The following is a 20,140-nucleotide window of genomic DNA, read 5'->3' on the forward strand; positions in this document are numbered from 1 at the left end:
AATCTCCAGAAATCTCCCTGAACTTCTGAAGTGCTCTCATCAGGCACGTTTAGAAATGCTGCATGCAGTCTTCCCATTCGCAACGTGCACTCAGTGTCTACTTTATTAGGTAACTCCTGTACCTGATAAAGTGGCCATTGAGTGTATGTTCATGATCGTCTGCGGCTGTAGCCATCTGCTTCAACGTTCAATATGCTGGGTCTTCAGAGATGCTCCTCTACACACCACTGTTGTAACTCACAGTTATTTGAGTTACTGTTGCTTTCTTGTCAGCTTGAACCAATCTGGCCATTCTCCTCTGACCTCTCTTGTTAACAAGACATTTTCACCCACAGAGCTGCCATTCACTGGAAATTTTTTTTTTTGCATCATTCTCTGTAAACTTTAGAGAATTCTGTGCATGAAAATCCCAGGAGATCAGCTGTTTGGGATACTCAATTCACCCCATCAGGCACCATGAATCATGCCATAGTGAAATTCACTTGGATCACATTTCTTCCCCGTTCTGATGTTCGGTCTGAGCAACAAATGAATGGCTTGACCACATCTGCATGTTTTTATGCATTGACTTACTGCGACATGATTGGCTGATTTAATCTTTGTGTTGTCGAGCAAGATGTACCCATTAAAGTGGCCATTGAGTCTAAGGTGGCTTTAAAGATCTTGGACAGTGTAGAGAAAAGTATCCTTATCAGAAATTTGAACCAAATGTGGTGATTAAATAAATTGGTAAAGCCCTCCCCACCATCAAGCATATCTATATAGAGCATTGTAGCTGGAAAGCAGCATCCATCTCCAAGGACCTCCATTACTCAGGTCATGCTGTCTTCTCACTGCACCCTCAGGAAGAAGGTACAGGAGCATCAGGACTCACACTGCCAAGTTCAGGGACAGTTATTACCCCTCAACCATCAAGCTCATCAACCAGAGGGGATAACTTCATTTTTCCCCTAATGGAACCGTTTCCACAACCTATGAGCTCACCTTCAAGGGTGCTCCATCTCAAGTTCTCTACCTATAAATCTATCTCTTTTTGTACTTGCACAGCTCGTTGTCATTTGCACACTGGTTATCCACCCTGTTGTTGCGGTCTTTTCATTAATTCTATTATGGTTATTGGATTTATTGGGTATGCCCGCAAGAAAATGAATCTCAGGATTGTACATGGTGACATGTAAGTACTTTGATAATAAATTTACTTTGGAGTGTTTCAGTATCCATGAGGAGGTCAAGAGAATACTTAATAGGTTGGAGTAGATAAACCTACAATAGCTCCTCGTCCATAAGAATGACAAGCACAAAGAATACAGGATCATGGCAACACTCACAACACGCTGGAGGAACTCAGCAGGTTGGCAGTATCCGTGGAAACGACCAGTCAACGTTTCGGGCCAGAACCCTTCGTCAGGACTGAAGAGGGAAGAGGCAGAGGCCCTATAAAGAAGGTGGGGGGAGGGTGGGAAGGAGAAGGCTGGTAGGTTCCAGGTGAAAAACCAGTGAGGGGAAAGATAAAGGGGTGGGGGAGGGGAAGCAGGGTGGTGATGGGCAGGAATGGTGAAGAATACAGGATCATGTTTGTTAAGAGTTGCAGATCCAGACTGGTATATGGAGCTGTGAAAAACAAAGCTTTAATCTAATTGAATCAGGGATAAAACATAAGGCTCTGATGGCCGACTCCTCGTCTTGTCTTGGTTAGAAGAGTAGGGCATTTGGGACTGGAAATTGTTTTGCGCCAAACTTGTGGTGTTAAAGCAGTGTTAAATGCCATCAACACTGTTTGTGAAGCTCACATAAAGGGTGAGAATTTCATTTTCCAGTCTACAGGACAGCGTTGTTGGGCTTCCCTGTTTAACACCATGCTGAGAGGGATCATCTGTCTAGACAGAGCGTTCTATATTAATGCCTTACAAGATCCAATAGTCTTCATCACTATGTTCTCTAGCAGATGTGATTCTTGTTGCCAGCTCTCAAAAGAACATATGTTAATGTAATAAATGCTGTTTCAATTACAAGGGATTGTTGCTGTTGTGTAAATGGATGTCTCTGTGGTGGGCGGGAGAGTGCTCCTGAAAGACTAGTGGTGAGCATATAGCCCATGTGGCATGGCCTTGGTGAAGGGGAGATAACGGACTTCCTGTAGGGGTGGTGGTTAGCATCAGTCTGTCTCAAAGGACGACGAGAGATGATCATCATCACAAGCCTGGGCGGAAGGCATGGAGATCCTGAGATGCCCAGTCATCAAGATCCCCCTCTCGACCTCACCAGTGTAGTCCAAAGGAAAGCTTATGAAGCAATACGTTTGGCTTCAGCTTGGCTGCAGGAGCTGCCGGAGGGATGTTCAATGATATCCAACCACCTTAAGGAGATCACTCTGGATTTACTCCTGTAGCCTTCATCCCTCACAAGGCTGGGGAACTGGTTCATGAGCACCAGGGTGTGTCCACACGCCAGTGGGCTTGATTGCTGCGTGTGCAGAGGCCAGACCTCCTCCCCGTCCTCTGTAGTTCAGTTTCCGTGCGTCGCCAGCGAGGAGGCACTACATGAGGCTTGCTGTTGGAGAGGCACTGGCAGGGAGAGACTTACACACTTGGCTCCCCTTTTCGTGAGAATGCTAGCCAGCAGTGGAAGCTGAAAGTGAGAACGACAAGCACTACCCACTACAATTCCACACTGGATGCATCACGATAACCAATTAGACACCTGCTGGCTGCAGCCAAACATTCGTGAAAGGAGGTTGTAAGACAGATTGGGCGGCACGTCAGTGGTCTTTGTGTTGCTGCTGCTTCTCAGTACAGAGACCCAGGTTCAATCCTGACCTTGAGTGGTCCCTGTGTGGACTTAACACCTTTGCTTTGTGACCTTGTGTGTTTCTTTCAGGTGCTCCAACGTTCCAACTGGCCACTGTCAGTCATGTGTGTGGTGTAGGTGAGGAAATGAATGGTGGGAATTTTGGCAAACCACAAAGCTCAAATGGATAAAATCTTTGCAGTTAAAATGATTGCTACAATCTTGTGTAAACATCTGTGGGGAAAAATATGGACTGGAATTTTTCACCTTCACTCCCTGACCTATAATTTTCCACATATTAAAATGAATGAATAAATTGACAACCCATAGTCTTGACAGTGGAAATGTGTTAAAAAAGCTTTAACGTTCCAGTATTATGTATTTAAAGTCATAGTTAGGTGCTGTCATGAATATAACTGGTATTCGTAAGAAGGTGAAATACTCAAAAATACTTCTATCACATCTGAGTGATAGAAACAGGAAACAGGAATAAATGCAAGTTGTGTCACTTCTCCAAAAAAAATATTGCTTGGAGTCATTGCTAAAATGGGATTAAAGAGTACTAATACATTTAAGAACCCTTTGAATAATGTTTCTCATGAACAAAGAAATTGCAGCAGGTATTTTGCTATGATTCAGAGGACAATTGAAGATTGCCTGATACATACAAAATATAAACTCCTGTGTCAACAGACTGAATACAACAGTTACACAGCTCATTACATGCAAGGCATGAGTGAATTGAAGAAGAGTTTTCACGTACTTATAAATATCTCTTTGCTCATTTCACAGATGGGTCAAGCAGATCACACACCACTAGAGGAATGTCATTATCATTCACACTTCTATCTAGAACTGGAGCTTAATGCAGCATTTAGAGATTTATTGACTATGCCAGAAGGAAGAAGTGACAAGATGATTTTAATTCACCCTGATTAGAGGGATGAAACAAAGTTAATATTGGTCTTTTGGTATTGTTCCTTGGTAGGAATGAGAAGGGAAATAGACACTGAAGAGGACAAGAGAGTTCATGTAGTAGTGCTGTTGTTTGCTGAATCATGCAGTTCAGAGTTGCCATTACAGGACTTTAGCTCTCTTGCATTCTAGGCGAGGCTCCTCACTGAACACATGAACTATGTGAGGAAAGATTTTCCACGTTAGGAGATAATTGTTTAATAAGCAACAGACTATTAAAGGATATTATCACCAGCTGTGATGGTAGTTTCTAACAAATGTAGAGTCTGTTCAAAAAATACTTAGAGATTTCTCTTGGAGGGCTCTTGGGAGTGCAGAAGAACTCTCTTCTATCCTCCAGCAACAAGTGAGCTTGCTAGAAGATGGTATCCAGGTGCAGCACATATATAAAGAATCAGTGATACCTGAGATTCAGATCATCAACTCTTGAGACAGCAGTACCTCGTAAAGGCTGATTTATACTTGTGCACACTAGCTTGCACCGTAGCCTATGCAAGTGGGCTACGCTGTTGTGAGCATTTGAACTTGTGCGTTGGTGTGTCTGCGTCGCTCTGCAATTCAGGCACGTACACGCATGTGCACGTCACGTATTCGTACACCACGCATGCGCACATACCTGCCCGTGCAAGGCTTCATGTTCATGGTAGTCTTTCTCGGGGTAAACAGGTTTAAAGCGAGCATTTTTTTTTTCGTAAAAGCGAAATGCGTCCTCCATACTTTCGGAGGTCTGTAAAGCTTTATGGAAAGCATTGCAGCCAGAGTTCCTTCCCTGCCCTTCAGTCGCCCAATGGGAAGCTATTGCAACGTAGGAGGAAATGCGATGCTACCAAGCGGACCAATCACAGTTGTTGCGGTCTGCGTTGCCATGATGTGTAGTTACATTTTGGGAGAGGTGCGCGTCAGAATACAGCGTAGGGATCCGTGTAGGCATTGTGTAGGGTTTGCGGCTATGCTGTACCTACGGCGACGACTTGACGTACAAGTTTAAATCAGCCTTTAGAGTGATTTCTAGCAATTAGAGAAAGCAGGGCCACACTAGAAGCTAAATCCTTTAGTTGCACCCGGCAGGCATAAATATATGTTTGAATGTTATCATCAAGCTGGAGGCCATTTCAATTTGCTAGAAGAATAATGGGTGCATCATCTGGATTTTGAGTATTGGCTTCATGGTACTGACATTCCCATCTGATGTGAAATCTTGCTTAATAGTGATTATAGAGCAGAGATTCTGCAGTGAAGTCATGCAACAAAAATATTCAGATCCATGGCCATCAAATGATAAATAAGATGCACTGGTAATCATGCCAGATTCTCTGATCTGTTCATTCCACCTAATTGGAATCTATAGAAGACCATGAGTTGTAGACAAGGTTAAAGTTTGATTAGAAGTTTAGTTTGATTTAAAAACAGGTGAACTCGGATTCTATGTTTTTTATAGAATACCATTCAGAGATAAGGTTCATCCAAAATGTTTTCATTTTCTGTCATTTCTTTGAAAAGAAAATCACCGGAAGGAAAACATGAGGAAAAAACACTATTTTCTTGTTGCTTTAATTAAGTAATATTATTAATCTAATTGTTTCAATCATTGGAAGCACCCTTTCCATTGATTCCAACTTTTTGCTGTCTATACATAGCTCCATTGTAAGGCAGCTTCTGGTGTCGCTTCTCTGGGACGATCTGGGTACCAGGGTATCCGGTAACATCTCCTATAGTGTTACATTGTTAGATATTATAAGGTAGACACTGGCTGTCTAGTTTTTGTTCCCATTGCCGTAATTGCTTCTATTGTCTTTTCCTGATTCACCCCTGGATAAGCTCATCTGCTGTTACCCGCACCATTGATACCCCAACACCTTGCTATTCTATTGCATCTAGTTGTCTTGTTTCATTCTATTCTCCATGAGCTTCAGGTTGTTAAACATCCTACCCTTGTCTTAACTTACCTTGTCTAGTTTGGCCTAGCCTAGGTTCCATTGAAGCAACCCGCCCATTTTCAAATATTCATCATGGTTTCAAATTGCTCCATGACATTGCACCTCTCTAACATGTTGTCTCATCTACCCCTACAACTCTCAAATTCTCTTACTCCTCCCTCTTACTTGCCTACTCTCATACCCTTACTCACCCATTACTAATCCCTTCACCATGGACATTTGTACTTTCTGCTGCCAAGGTCTCCCTAAACTTTTCCACTTCTCTTTTTCTCCTTCCTTGACATGATTCTCCTTGAAGCTTTTCTGTTTGACTTAGTCTTTCATCTCTTGCCCTGATGTCTCCTTAAAGTGGCTTGGTTTCAAATTTTGTACATTAACATCCCTGTGAAATACCCTGCATCATTCTTTGCTGAAGACTCTATATGAAGAAACTGTGCAATTGCTGATTTTCATTGACCCTGTTTCATCATCAACAAAATTCAGATCTGCTTCTGCCTAAGGATAACGAGGGCTTGTTTATGGGCATCATACTTGACTTTGAGCTTGAAAGATTTACATTGATGCTATTAAAAAAAAAACTTTTCAGTAAAAGGGCAGGAAGAGGAATTTGTTATAAGTATGCCTTCATGTTACTCACTGATCTTGTCAGGCCTGCTGAATTTAAAACTAACTGTAGATCAATTCAACATTGTGCCTGACAGCATAGGTTAGGATTCACTTCGGAGACCTGATGCCAACAGAGAGCAGAGAAATGACGGTGAAAATATTACTGGCATTTCAGCAAAAGGAGATAGCAGTGGAACACTTGCTCTCTGAAGTTTAGCTCAGAATTACTGTTTGGTACTCGGCTGCGGTAAATGAGCCAGATTCAAACCTAATATTTGCTATTATCTCTTTGGAGTTCCTACCTTGTCCCTGTGTCTGTGTGGGGTTCCTTTGGGTTAGGTTAATTGGCCACAATAAATTGTCCTTCGTATAGGTGAATGATAGAATCTGGGAATTTGGGGAGAATAAAATGGAGGATTAGTGTGAATGGGCATCTGGTGGTTGACAAAAACGTTGGTGGGTCTGTTTCTCTATGACTTTATAAATATAAATTTCAACAATGATGTAAAATTAGCAGTATCAACTCAGACCCTCACTTCACATCTCTTCTATTGACTTCATTGGTGATAAGAGGACAAAACGAAAGAAACTGATTTTTTTTCTCTCTTCTGTATAGGAAATAGATAGATAGATAGATATACTTTATTAATCCCAAGGGAAATTTGGTTTCGTTACAGCCGCACCAACCAAGAATAGAGCGTAAATATAACAACACAAAAAACCCCAACAATCAAACACCAAAATGCAAACTATGCCAGATGGAAAATAAGTCCAGGACCAGTCTATTGGCTTAGGGTGCCTGACCCTCCACGGGAGGAGCTGCACGTTCGATGGCCACAGGCAGGAACGACCTCCCGTGCCGCCAAGTGTTGTATCATGGTGGAGTGTGGCCGAAGTTCAACAGTAAAAAGTTCAATATCCAGTCTGCAAACACGTTCCTCGATTGTAATATACCCCGGATTGCACCATTCATTGTTAGCCAGATCAGTAAGCACCCCACTCCTTCACGCCGCTTACCGCTCTCGGTGCACTTCCGGTCAGGCAGAACGGTATTACCCACCGAACTCCTCTTCTCCAAAAGTCTCTGTTATCTCGACCCGGTCCTCTTTCCTCGGTGGAGGATACTTCATAATAAATGGTATAGAAATGGAATTCAGGACAGAGGTACAACAAATAGCTGATCTGATATCGCTCATTTTCACCACTGTCCATCCAAAATTCCCACTGGATTCTATTTCAAGTGGATTCATTCATGAGGAAAGTTTCCAATCTTTCTGTTCAACATAATTCACCTTGACAAACTGGCAAAATTTACAAAGTATTTTTTTTCTCTTCCCAATTTTATTTGCACAAAAGAAATTGCAGCATTTTTTTAAAGTAACTTCTTATAAATTAGTAAAAAAGTTATGTTCATATCTATTTATTCTTCAGTAATTCTGTACATAAATCATGATACAATTTTCCCTAATGTACTTATGAACATGAAGAATTATATCGCAGGGTTGGCAGGCAAGTAGATCATTCAGCTCAATTAGCTGCTGCTCATATTTATACCACCATTGTTAACTTCATTCTAACCTTACAGCAAATCGTAATAATGTAATTTGTTCTATAAATTGGTACAGGTCATACTTGAATGCTCTCTGTCTCGATATCTTCCAATGAAAGTTAGGACATTCTAGCAACTGTCTGAGTGAAGGAATTTCCTATTTCCCTACTGGATTTTTGATAACAAGAACCTGAATTTATCTAACATCTCTGATATAATGAAACATCCCAGGGGAATTGAACGGGAGCAGATGTAACCAATGTTACACGCACTGAATGGTGTACACTATTCTCTGCAGTTTGGAGCAGTGAAGAGGAGAACAGGTGCTACTCTAAGATGAGATGCATCCAGATAGAAAACCCCATGTGGTGCGTCAATGACAAATAGTGAGAGTCAAAAGGGACTAGCCGTATTTCTTTAGCCTCCCGAGGAAGCAAAGGTGCTGCTGAGCTTTCTTGGCTGTGGTGTCAATGTTGCTGGACCAGAAGAGGTTATTCGTGATGTCCTAGGACTTTGAAGCTATCAACCCCATTGACCTCAGAATGGTTGACTTGTGCAGGAGCATTTGCACAATGCCCCCCCCCAACCCTTCCCCTCAACATCAATGAGCATTTCGTTTCTTTTGTTGACATTATGGAAAAGATTGTTGTCCTGACACCATATCATTAGACTGTCCCTCTTGGACTCTGACTCATTGTTATTTGAGATACGGGCCACTGCAGTGGTTTCATCCACAAACTTGTAATTGGAGTTGGGGCAGAATCGGGCCACACAGTGTTGAGTGTACAGGGAGTAGGGTAGGTAAAGGGCTGAGGATGCAGCTATGAGAGGCACCAGTGTTGAGAATAATGGACAATATTGAAGGAGTTTGGGGATCAGGAGAAATTGTAGGACTGGAAGGGGTTATAAAACTGAAGTCACAGAAGGGCTTGTATATAAGGCTGAATAGTTTCGTGTTCAAATGTTATCAGAGTGAAAGCCGACGTAAGCAGCAAGCGTTTTGAATGAATACGACTTGGAGCATGGGCATTTTCAGTTTGCAGAAGTTTTCATAGGACGGAAGATGCGAAACCATCAAGAGGGCATGGAGCCCCATTTAGCAGAGACAGGAATCAAATGTTTATACGGAAATGGACAAACAAGAGAAAGTCTGCAGATGCTGGAAATCCAAGAAACACACACAAAATTCTGGAGGAACTCAGTCGGTCAGGTAGCATCTATGGAAGAAAGTAAACAGTCGATGTTTCAGGTCGAGTCCCTTCATCAGGACTGGAGAAAAAAAGAGTAAGAAGGTGGGTGGAGAAGATAGTAGGTGATAAGTGAAAACGAGAGATGCGGAGGGCTGAAGTAGAGAGCTGGGAAGTCGATTGGTGAAAAAGAGAGAGGGATGGAGAAGGGGGAATCTGATTGGAGAGGACAGAAGGCCATGGAAGAAAGGGGGAAGAGAACCAGAGAGAGGTGATAGGCAGATACGGAGATAAGGTGAGAGAGGGAAAAGAGGATGGCAAGTGGTGAAGGAGAAGAGGGTGCAAATGCCAGAAGCTCAAGAAATTGATGTCCATGCCATCAGGTTGGAGGTGACCCAAATGGAATATAATGTGTTGCTCCTTCAACCTGAGTGTGGCCTCATCACAGCAGTAGAGGAGGCCATGGACTGGCAAGTCAGAATGGGAATGGGAAGTAGAATTAAATTGGGTGGCCACCAGGAGATCCCACTTTTTTCTGGTGGATGGAGTGTACGTGCTCAGTGAAGCGGTCACCCAATCGACATCGGGTCTCGCTGATACACAGGAGTCCACACCGGGAGCACCAGATACAGTAGATAACCCAACAGACTCACAGGTGAAGTTTCGCCTCACCAGGAAGGACTGTTTGGGGTCCTGAATGGTAGTGAGGGAGGAGGTGTAGGGGCAAGTGTAGCACTAGTTCCTCTTGCAAGGATAAGTGCCAGGAGGAAGATCAGTGGGGAGGGATGAATGGACAAGGGAGTCTCATGTAGGGAGCAATCTCTGTGAAAAGTGAGGTGGGGGAGAAGATGTGCTAGATGGTGGGATCCCATTGGAGATAGCGGAATTTAGAGAATTACCTGCTCCTCGTGGAGGATGTGGGGTGGCGGATGGATGGGGTGAAGGCAGAAGTGTGCAAAATGGAAGAGATGCGGTGTGGGTAATATTGATGATGGAGGAAGGGATGCCCCTTTCTTTGAGGACGACTCCTTAGTTCTGGAATGAAAAGCCCCATCCTGAGAGCAGATGTGGCGGCCACGGATGAATTGAGAGAAGGGAATGGCATGTTTACAAGTAACAGGGTGGGAAGGAATTGGACATTGGCTGACCACAAGTGTTGGAGCAAGTATGTTGATGAAAACTCAGATCTATGTTAAAAGCAACTCAGAAGTCGTAAACCTTCCAGCTGAGCTTTAGGCAGTCTCCTGGGTTGTGGGCCAGGAGCCCACTACACCAACTCTGACAAGGCCAATACTAGATGTCACATGCAAGCATATCCCAGTTGTCAACTGAATATCAGAGGTCCTGCCAGTGATTATTGTACTGAACAACCACTAAAACTAAAGTGATGCAGCAAGAGAGACCAAATGTACTGTACAGAGTGTGGACAGGATTAGTTTGGACTGCTGTTCAAGGGGGCTCACCTGGTGAGCTGTGAGGGACAGGATGAAATATCTCAAGAAAATCAAAAAAGTGCAAGTGCTGAAAATCTGAAGTAAAGATAGAAAATGCTGAAAACACTCAGCAGGCCTGGTACCATTTGTGGGCATGGAAGCAGAGTTAATATTTCATTGTCAAACACCTGTGAGTTTATTGTTGAAGTACCAAATGATAAAGATTGGCAACTGGGGAAAATATGAAGTGCAGATATTAGAAAATATGCTGTTGGAACTCAGAAATCTGTGTTGTTTCTGTAATGGCATCCTAAATGTCTTATTTCCATTTCCCTGGAAGTGTACTTTTCATTGGCATTCTAGAGCAGCATGAGGTGTCTCAATGCAGTAGATTGTAACTGGCAATAGTGGGTGAAGCTATTCTAAAACTGCTTGCTGCCAGAAGCATTGATTGGGCTAGTATTTTCAGATAGGATAAATGGCAGGAAAGCCATAGGTGCTGACACTTCCCAGATCAAATTCTAAAATGTCATATTTTATTTGTATTGCATTCCCAGCAGGCAGCACTAAATTTTGTTCTCTTGAATGAGCAATTGTCTGCAAACACCACAGGCTACAGCAAAATGTTACCAACAACATTACAAAAGTGTGGCAGATCATCCAGGCGGGGGTGTCTCTTGCCTTCTGTAGGGACTGACAATTTACAATATGGCTGCCAGGGAAGAAACAGGATGCAAGTACTCATGCTGTGCATTAGCCATTATGTTTCCATAGCAACACTGACTGCAACTGATGTCTAAGATTTGTTCCTAGTTTGCTGTGCTGATATTTGAATTTTTAAAAATATTTAGGGCAGTTGATTAGAGCACAGTGGATTTTATATGTTAGGGTGATATCGTTATGCATTAGCGAACTTAAAATCGGGTAATCAATGGCTCTTCCGCTGATAGTGAAGAACTACCACTATCCAAAGCTGACCCTATAAGACCATGAAAATAGGAATACTCCATTTGGCCCTTCAAATATGGTCTGCCATTCAATATGATCCAACTTTCTTCAAATCCATTCACCTGCCTTATCCCAATAGTGTCTGATACCCTTATTGATTAAAAATCCATATTTGCATTATGTTCAAATATTCCACCACCTGAGTTTTCTGAAGTGTGCATTTCCAAAGATTCACACCCCTCTTTAGAGAAGAATTTTTCCTTATCTCAATCTTAAAGCCCCTTAATCTGAGACTATGCCTTCTCATTCCGGATCCTCCAAAGAATCCTCCCAGGTAAAATTATGAATGTATGGAGTTATGATGGTAACTTCACTTGAAGAGTAAATGATTACTGGTCAAATAAACACTTCTTGGGCTTCCTTCCAGGTATAGATATCAATTATAACTGACGTTTCAATGACAAATTCTACCATCTTCAGTGATAATGCCTAGGTTTGTGAACCCTGTAGAATTTTCCCCAATTCTGCATAAATATGACCTAAAATGTGATCAGATCTTCACATAAGGCCTAAAACTAGACAGAGAACCCAATTAAATAACACAAAAAATATACTTGTTCATTTATTTAGTGAGAAAAATGATCCAATATTACATGTATTTGTTGGAAACAGTACGTGAACCTTTGCTTTCAGTAACTGGTGTGACCCCCTTGTACAGCAATAACTTCAACCAAATGTTTCCAGTAACTGTTGATCAGCTCTGCACATCGGCTTGGAGAAATTTTAGGCCATTTCTCCCTAAAAACCTGCTTCATCTCTGGGATGTTGGTGGGCTTCCTTGCATGAACTGCTTGCTTCAGGACCTTCCACAACACTTCTTATAGGATTAAGGTCAGGACTTTGACTCAGTCATGACAAAACACGAATTTTCTTCTGTTTGAATGATTCTGTTGTTGATTTACTCTTGCCTTTTGGATCATTGTCTTGTTGCATTATCCAATTTCTATTAAGCTCCAGGTGACGGACTGCTACCCGATTTAAGGGGATCGAAGATCTTGAGACAATTTTGAATTCATTGTTCTCTCAACGATTGTAAGCTGTCCAGGCCCTGAGGCAGCCAAGCAGTCCCAAACCATGATGCTCCTTCCACCATGCTTCACAGTTGGGATGAGGTTTTAATGTTGATGTGCAGTGCCCTTTTTTTCCCCAATCATACCAATGTGTATTTCTGCCAAAAAGTTTAACTTTTGTCCCATTTGTCCACAGAACCTTGTCCCAGAAACATTGTAGAGCATCCAAGTGGTCTTTTGCAAACTTGAGATGTGCAGTAATGTTTTTTTTTGGAGAACAATGGTTTCCTCCATGAACACCATTCTTGTTCAGTGTTTTTAAATGGACACGTGAACAGAGACTTTAGCAAGTTCTAGAGATTACCGCAGGTCTTTTGCTGTTACCCTTGAGTTCTTTTTCATCTCTTTCAGCATTGCATACTGTGCTTTGGTGTGACCTTTTGCAGGACGTCCACTCCAAGGGAGAGGAGCAACAATACTGAGTTTCCTCCATTTGTAGTCAATTTCTCTTACTGTGGACTGATGAACACTCAGGACTTTAGAAATAATCTTGTAGCCTTTTCCAGCTTCATGCATCTCTACAATTCTTCTTTAAAGGTACTCCTGAAAGTTGTTTTGATCAAGACATGGTGCATTTAAACAGATCTTTCTTGAGAAGAGCAGGCTCTGTCAGTAACCTGACTTTGTGTATATTTTTATAGGGCAAGGCACCTCTACAACCCACACATCCAATCTCATCTCACTGATTGGAACACTTGACTCCAAATAGTTTTTGTAGAAGGCATTACTCCAGTGGTTCACATTCTTTTTCCAACAAATACATGTCATATTGGATAATTTTCACAATAAATAAATGAACAAGTATAGTGATCTTGTGTTATTTATTTAATTGGGTTCTCTTTATCTAGTTTTAGGACTTATGTGAAGATCTGATCACATCTTAGGTCATATTTATGCAGAAATAGAGAAAACTCTACAGGGTTTACAAACTTTTTAGCGCCACTGTATATCTAGTTCAGTGGTATTTATACCCCCGTAGTCTGTTCCTCCTGATAGGTTAGTCTTCATCCAATCAGGTTTCACTCTCTCACCTTGTTTACAATCTAATTCTAGATCTTACTTGGAGCGCGGCGTTCATCTTTCTTAAAATGCTTTTCTTCCTAGTTCTGTTTCAATTACTTTCTTCACCAGGTGGTTCCAAAAGCCATTGGCCATCAAAGGCAATCCTATGGCCATTGTGAATGCAGTATTCTGCTACCGCCGATTTCTCTGGGTAACCCAAATGGATACACCTCCTGTGCTCCTTGATGCGGGTTTCCACTGTGCGTCCAGTCTAGCCGATTATACGCTGCTCATAATTCACAGGAAATCCTGTAAACGCCAGTTGACCTGACTCCCAAATCATCTTTGATTACCAGTCCTCCTGGAAATTCATTCTTGTTTTAACCAAAGCAAATAATCTGACCTAGAATGTCCCAAAGTAGTTATAATGTAATTAAAACATTATGGCTGTGTTGGGGAGGAGAATGAAGTTTGCAATGAAACTATTTCTTTAAAAAAAATCTTTGTTTTCCTCTAGATTTGATCTGTGTTCTTTACTAATTAGTCAACAAATGGGGAAAGACACGAATCCACAGTCTTTTGACATGGTGCTTACAAGCTGTGGTGTTGACGTGTATTGTCCTGTTCTTCAGATTATTAATTATTACATGGAACAGGAAAGGTATCAACAAGATTGAAAGAGTGCAGAGAAAACTTACAAGGGTGTTGCTGGGACTTGAGGGCCTGAATAATAGGAAAAGCTTGAACAGATTAGGACTTTATTCCCGAGAACGCTGGGGAATGAGGAGAAATTTAATAGAGGTATACAAAACATATGAGAGAGAAAGATAGAGTTAAAACAAGCAGGGTATTTTCCACTGAGTATGGCTGAGACTAAAACTAGAGGTCATAGAGTAATGTTGAAATGTTTAAGCGGAACATGGAGGGGACTCCAGTTCCAACTAATGATGTAATTGTTCCTCCTTTATGTTTCTCTTAATATCCATTGCTGGATGTTAAGAACACCTAGTACTGCAAGTTTACCTCACTAGACTTGTGAGCTTAACCTGCCTTAGCGACTACTGTCCAGTGCCACTGACCTCAACAGTAATGAAGTGCTTTAAGCAGCTGGTTATGGATCTCACTAAATCCCATTCTCCTGCTGCATTTGACCCTTTCCGGTCTGATTATCATTCAGATTGGTCCACTGCCCTTAGCCATAGCCTCTGCCCTCCACTCCATCCTGCCTGACCTGAAAATTGGTGCTTCATAGACCAGGATGCTACTTATTGACTTCACATTTAATATATTCATCCCTCAGTAGCTGGTGGGTAAACTGTCCTTGCTGGGTCACCACACCTCTTCTTGTGACTGGATCTTGGACTTCTTGACTGAAAGATCACAGTCAGCCCGTGTTGACAGTAACATCTCTACCTCCATCACACTGAGCGCTGCCACCCCCCCACCCCCCATACCCCTGCAGGGCTGCGTGCTCAGCCCCTGCCATTCATGCTGCTGACACATGACTGTACTGCTAGATCCACGTCACACTGAACCATCAACATAAAGGAGGAACAATGTTGAGAAGACGGCATACAGAGAGAGGAGGCCGAGCGGCTTGTAGCTTGGTGTGAGCGCAACAACCTGAGTCTCAACCTGGACAAGACTACCCTTTGAGAGCGTTCTGACCAGCTGCACCACCATTTGGAACAAGAATTGCAAGGCATTTGTCCGCAAGACCCCACAAAGGATTGCTAGGAATGCTGAGAGGATCATTGAGGTCTCTCTTCTACCCGTCCGAAATATTTATCAGGAGCGCTGCATATGCAAGGCCCTTAGCTTTGTAAAGGATCCCTGAGATCTGTCCCACAATTTCTTTAAGACCCTACTATAGGATAATGTCTGTTAGGACGGCAAACAGCTTCTTCCCCCATTCCATGAGACTACTGAGCTCCTTGCCACCACCGAGGTCTCATCAAGGATGAAGCACCAGTCGTGTTATACTGTTTTTAACTTGAGTTGTAATCTCATCTTCTGCTTGAATGTCAATCTTCTAGAATACATTTTATTACTTGTTAATTTATTGGTAATATTTTTGTGTTGTGTGTGAGCTTTAAGTACAGTGTTATGCAACATGGTTTCTTTTGGCAGTGGACATGTATGCAGTTGAATGACAATAAACTTGAACGTGAACTTCTTCACTTAGAGAGTGGCGAGAGTGTGGAATGAGCATCCAGAGGAATTGGTGGGTGTGGGGTTCGATTCCAACATTTAAAAGAAATTTGGATAGTTAAATAGATGGAAAGGGTATGGTCCGGTTGCAGGTCGATTGGGCTAGGCAGAATAATAGTTCATCATAGACTAGATGGGTCGAAGGGCCTGCTTCTGAGCCGTTGTGTTCTGTGACTCAATGACATACCAGCATTAAGCTAAGTTGGGGCATTGCTTCTCCTAGCACTTGAGTTCAATGCCAGCCTCAGTTAAATAATGAAAGTATTTCTTTGTTTATAGTTTAATGTTTAGCTTTACACTAAGACATCACTGAGTGGCAGAGTGGTGTAGTGGTTAACACAATATTTTATAGTACAGGTGACCGGGGTTCAATTCCTGCCACTGCCTGTAAGGTGTCTGTGTGTTCTCCCTGTGACTGCATGGGTTTCCTCCCAGGTGCTCTGGTTTCCTCCCTTAGTGGGTTGATTGATCATTGTAAATTGTCCCGAGGTTAGGCTAGGATTAACTCGGGATTACTGGGCGGGATGGATCGAAGGGCCAAAGGGCTTATTCCATGCTGTAACGCAATCAAAAAAAAAAATTGGAACAACTTCAAATCTGTGGGTCCTCGTAATCTAATATTAATTTGGCAGTTCCTTGCATGGATTTTATAAAATGGATAGTACTAAGACTTGTAGCATCACATATACTTGTACATAAAACAGGGGCTGCCCAAGACTCAATCCAAATTACAGAAAACGTTCTCCTTCATATAAACAATGAACATAATTGTTATACACGTTATTAGGTGCTGATGCCGTGTACAATAATGGACAGTAACTCTTCCACTCTATTATCCCTCAACTAATCCTCTTCTTAAATAAAAAGGTCAAATTTTATTACAATTAAAGTTTATTTGTTATTTAGCACCAAACAACAACCTTATTTTCTCTTTTTATATTCCAAGCTCTGAGATCCTGGAATGATAATCGTTGCAGCCGTGAATTTCCATTCGTTTGTAAAATTCCCTCTCTGGAGAACAACTAACCAGCATAAGGAGCTTTGGCTGTTTGGAATTCATCCTGAAAGTGATTTCTTTGGAATCGGCAGCATTGACTCAAAGACATTCTAGCCAATTGGGAGGAACAATGTTGAGGTTCTGATCAAAGTGCCACACCATTATAACATCATTACTGTCTGCTCCATGTAGCAAAACAGCTTGGTCTATCGTCTGTTTTTTGACTTATTTTCAGGCTTCAATATATTGTAATACTTTTCTTATGAAATAGAGTAAATTGTATATGGCTAAACACCAAACATCAATATTCTTAGAATAACTCTATTTGATTTTTGAATAGTAAGTAAAATTTGGTTTACACGTATGTATTAGTTAGATAATTGTCATTATCTTATGTTAGGTCATTTAGCTACAAACCCACTAAAATATGTATTTGATTAAAATTGAATCAAAACAGCTCAAATATACATGCATTCATTTTCACATGGTAATTAAATCCCAACAAACCAGCCACTTGCATTGACCTAGACACAAATTCCTCCCTTATCCTGGAGTAAATCTATCCTCTCCTTAGTTATCCTTTTTGCTTAATTTAAGTATAAAATGCTTTGGGATTCTCCTTTATCCTGCTTGCCAAGGATATTTCATGGCTCTTTTTGACATTCCTAAGTGCCTACTTGAGCTCTTTCTTGCCATCTTTGTACTCCACAAGGGTCCGTCTGATTTTAGCATTCTAAGCTTTACGCATTATTGCCAACTAAATTTACGACCTTCTGGGTCATTCAAGATTCACTTACCATCCTGGTCCTTCATCCTTACCAGAACATTCAGCCGATCTTTAAACAATTCCCACATGTCAGGTGTGGATTCCCGGTCAATGGTCATTAGCTCTTGTCTTATTCCTGTTGTAATTTACCTCCCCAATTTAATACATTGCTGAAAGATCTGATTTTATCCTTACTCATAGCTATCTTTTTTTTAAATTTATTTATTGAGATACAGTGCAGAATCGGCCTTACCAGCCCTTCAAGCCAGCAATCCCCCAATTTAATCCTAGCCTAATCACAGGACAATTTATAATGAGCAATTAACCTACCAGTATACCTTTGGCCTGTGGGAGGAAACTGGAGCACCCAGGGGAAACTCACGAAGTCACGAGGAGAACATACAAATTTCTTACAGACAGCGGCAGGAATTGAACCCGGGTCGCTTGTACTGTAAAGCGTTGTGTTAACCACTACACTATTGGGCTGCCCAAAACAAAATGAGTTGTGGTCACTATTGCAAAATGTTCATCCACTATCAGGTCAATCAACTGGCCTGGCTCATTTCCCAAAACTAGATCCAGTATGATTTTTTCCTCTAGTTGGACTCTCTGCATACTGTTTCAAGAACGTCCCTCAGGTACATTGCAGAGATCCCATCCCATCTAAGCCTTTTGTCTTTAAAAAGTTCCAAACAATACTATGGTAGTTAAAGTCCCCTTCTTTAATAACCCTGTTGTTCCTGCAGCTTTCCATAATCTGTCTACATATCTGTTCTTCTATCTATATTGCCATATAATCCCATCAGAGTAATTGCACCTTTTTAAAAATTTTGGAGCGCCACACAAATTGTCTCTGTGGATGGGCCCTAGGGTATGTTTTCTCTAAGTACCACTTCCTTATCAGTAGTGCAACGCCGCACTTTTTTTTACCCCCTCTCTATCATGTCTAAAACAACAAACCCCTAGAGCATTGAGCACCATTCCTGTTCCTCAAGAAACCAGGTCTCTGTAATGGCAACGCTGTCCTATTTCCATGTACTGATATTGAAACTTAACTTTAGTACAACAAACAAACATAACATTTTCACTTACCATTCAAACACTAGGTAAAGTATTTTAATGGAAAGGGAGGCCGTATGGATATTACCCTTGGGTTCTAAGTAAAAATCTGGCAAGAAATTTTATTGGTGATGGCTGCCAGATATTGACAAGCTGTCTATCTGCCCAATAGAACAATCTTAATCTGTTCCAAAAGAAAATTCTAGTTTGATTCACTATTCCGTTGGAGAATTATGTACCATTGATTTAAAAAAGACTTTAATTTTCAGTGTTTTACAAAACAATGGTAAGCATAAACAAACAGAATGAAAAAAGCACTAAGAGTCATTAATTATATTTACAACAGGTTGTAGACAATCATCAACGTATTATATAATTTTTTGAGATTATATTGACAGCATTCATTTGAAAAGTAGACTATATATAAATTCTTGGCAGTTTTGAATCATTTCATTCTTTAGGAAAAGTGAAAAGCTATAATGTTGCTCATTATTACACTGTACTTTTTAAATGAAGGATTCATACACAAGGGTTGTTTTCTATAAAAGTCATGACTATTCATTTAGAAATCTTCTGGGTAGACTAACTGAAACACCCATTAACCAACATGCAGTTCTAATAATTTTGAAAGGCAATAATATTTCCAGAATGCAAGTAAATTTTATTATAGCAAAAATATTCAAGCTAAAAAAAATTTTTTTAAATTTATTAAGTGCAGGACAAAATGACCAGGGCATTCTTTCAGTTGACTTAATATACAATTGCATAACTGTTAAAAGAACATAGTAGTGAAATAAATTCAGGTTTTTTTGGGCTGAATTTTTTGTTCCATTATAGGTAGCATCTATGTACTTTGAGGTATGTCTGGCCATGGTCATCTGTTACAGTTCAAAATCTACTTCTGTTGTCCATCCAAATACAAGCGAAAGGAGAATCACCCTCCCACCCATCCCACAGCAGCAACCCCTTTCGGCTGCACTTATTACTATTTTGTTGCTAAAGCTTCTGATCCTAAGTCATCTGCCCAAGTCCAGCTGCTGAAGGTCCCAAGACTCTTCAAGTACAGTTAAATAGCTGCCAAACAGTGTTATAAAAACTGTGACAATTGAAAACCAAACAGTTTGTGGGAATATTGTTATAGTGTTATTTTTAATTTATTTTCTATGACATGACATTTTTGTATAACTCCATACTTGTAGTTTATATGGCTACTGAACATTGTGATTTGTAGATGTTTTACAGTAATTGAGATGCGGTGTGTTGTTTAAAAGGCTTCTATAGCCATGTGGCTAACAAGTAAACCTCTATATTAATTAACATAAAATAATTAAAAAACAGATTTTCTTCTGCTATGTTTCAATTCTTTGAGTCAACAGTCCTCACATTTCCAAGATCTGAAATTGCTCTAAGGAATTATAGGTGCAGTATGTTTGTAGACTGAATGTCAGTGTTTAGATTAATGATGTTCTTTCTGTTTACTCAACCTTTGAAAGCCAAAAGTGGTGAACAGGCAACATGTGATTGTGCGGAAGTGCTGGTCCATGTAGATGTAA

General features: G+C 41.0%; 1 protein-coding gene across 2 annotated transcripts in view; it reads left to right on the forward strand.

The window, feature by feature from the left end:
- The window catches only part of clec19a (C-type lectin domain containing 19A), a 54,435-nt gene extending 34,899 nt beyond the window's left edge, over positions 1 to 19,536 (forward strand). For both annotated transcript variants that reach the window (XM_072268802.1, XM_072268803.1), the window contains exon 5: positions 16,712 to 19,536. In XM_072268802.1, coding sequence (XP_072124903.1) covers positions 16,712 to 16,791 — 80 coding nt within the window. In that variant the 3' untranslated portion in view covers positions 16,792 to 19,536. The remainder of the gene's footprint in view (positions 1 to 16,711) is intronic.
- The last annotated feature ends 604 nt before the right edge of the window (positions 19,537 to 20,140 follow it).

The sequence above is a fragment of the Mobula birostris genome, chromosome 9 (assembly GCF_030028105.1).
Source record: "Mobula birostris isolate sMobBir1 chromosome 9, sMobBir1.hap1, whole genome shotgun sequence".
NCBI lineage: Eukaryota > Metazoa > Chordata > Chondrichthyes > Myliobatiformes > Myliobatidae > Mobula > Mobula birostris.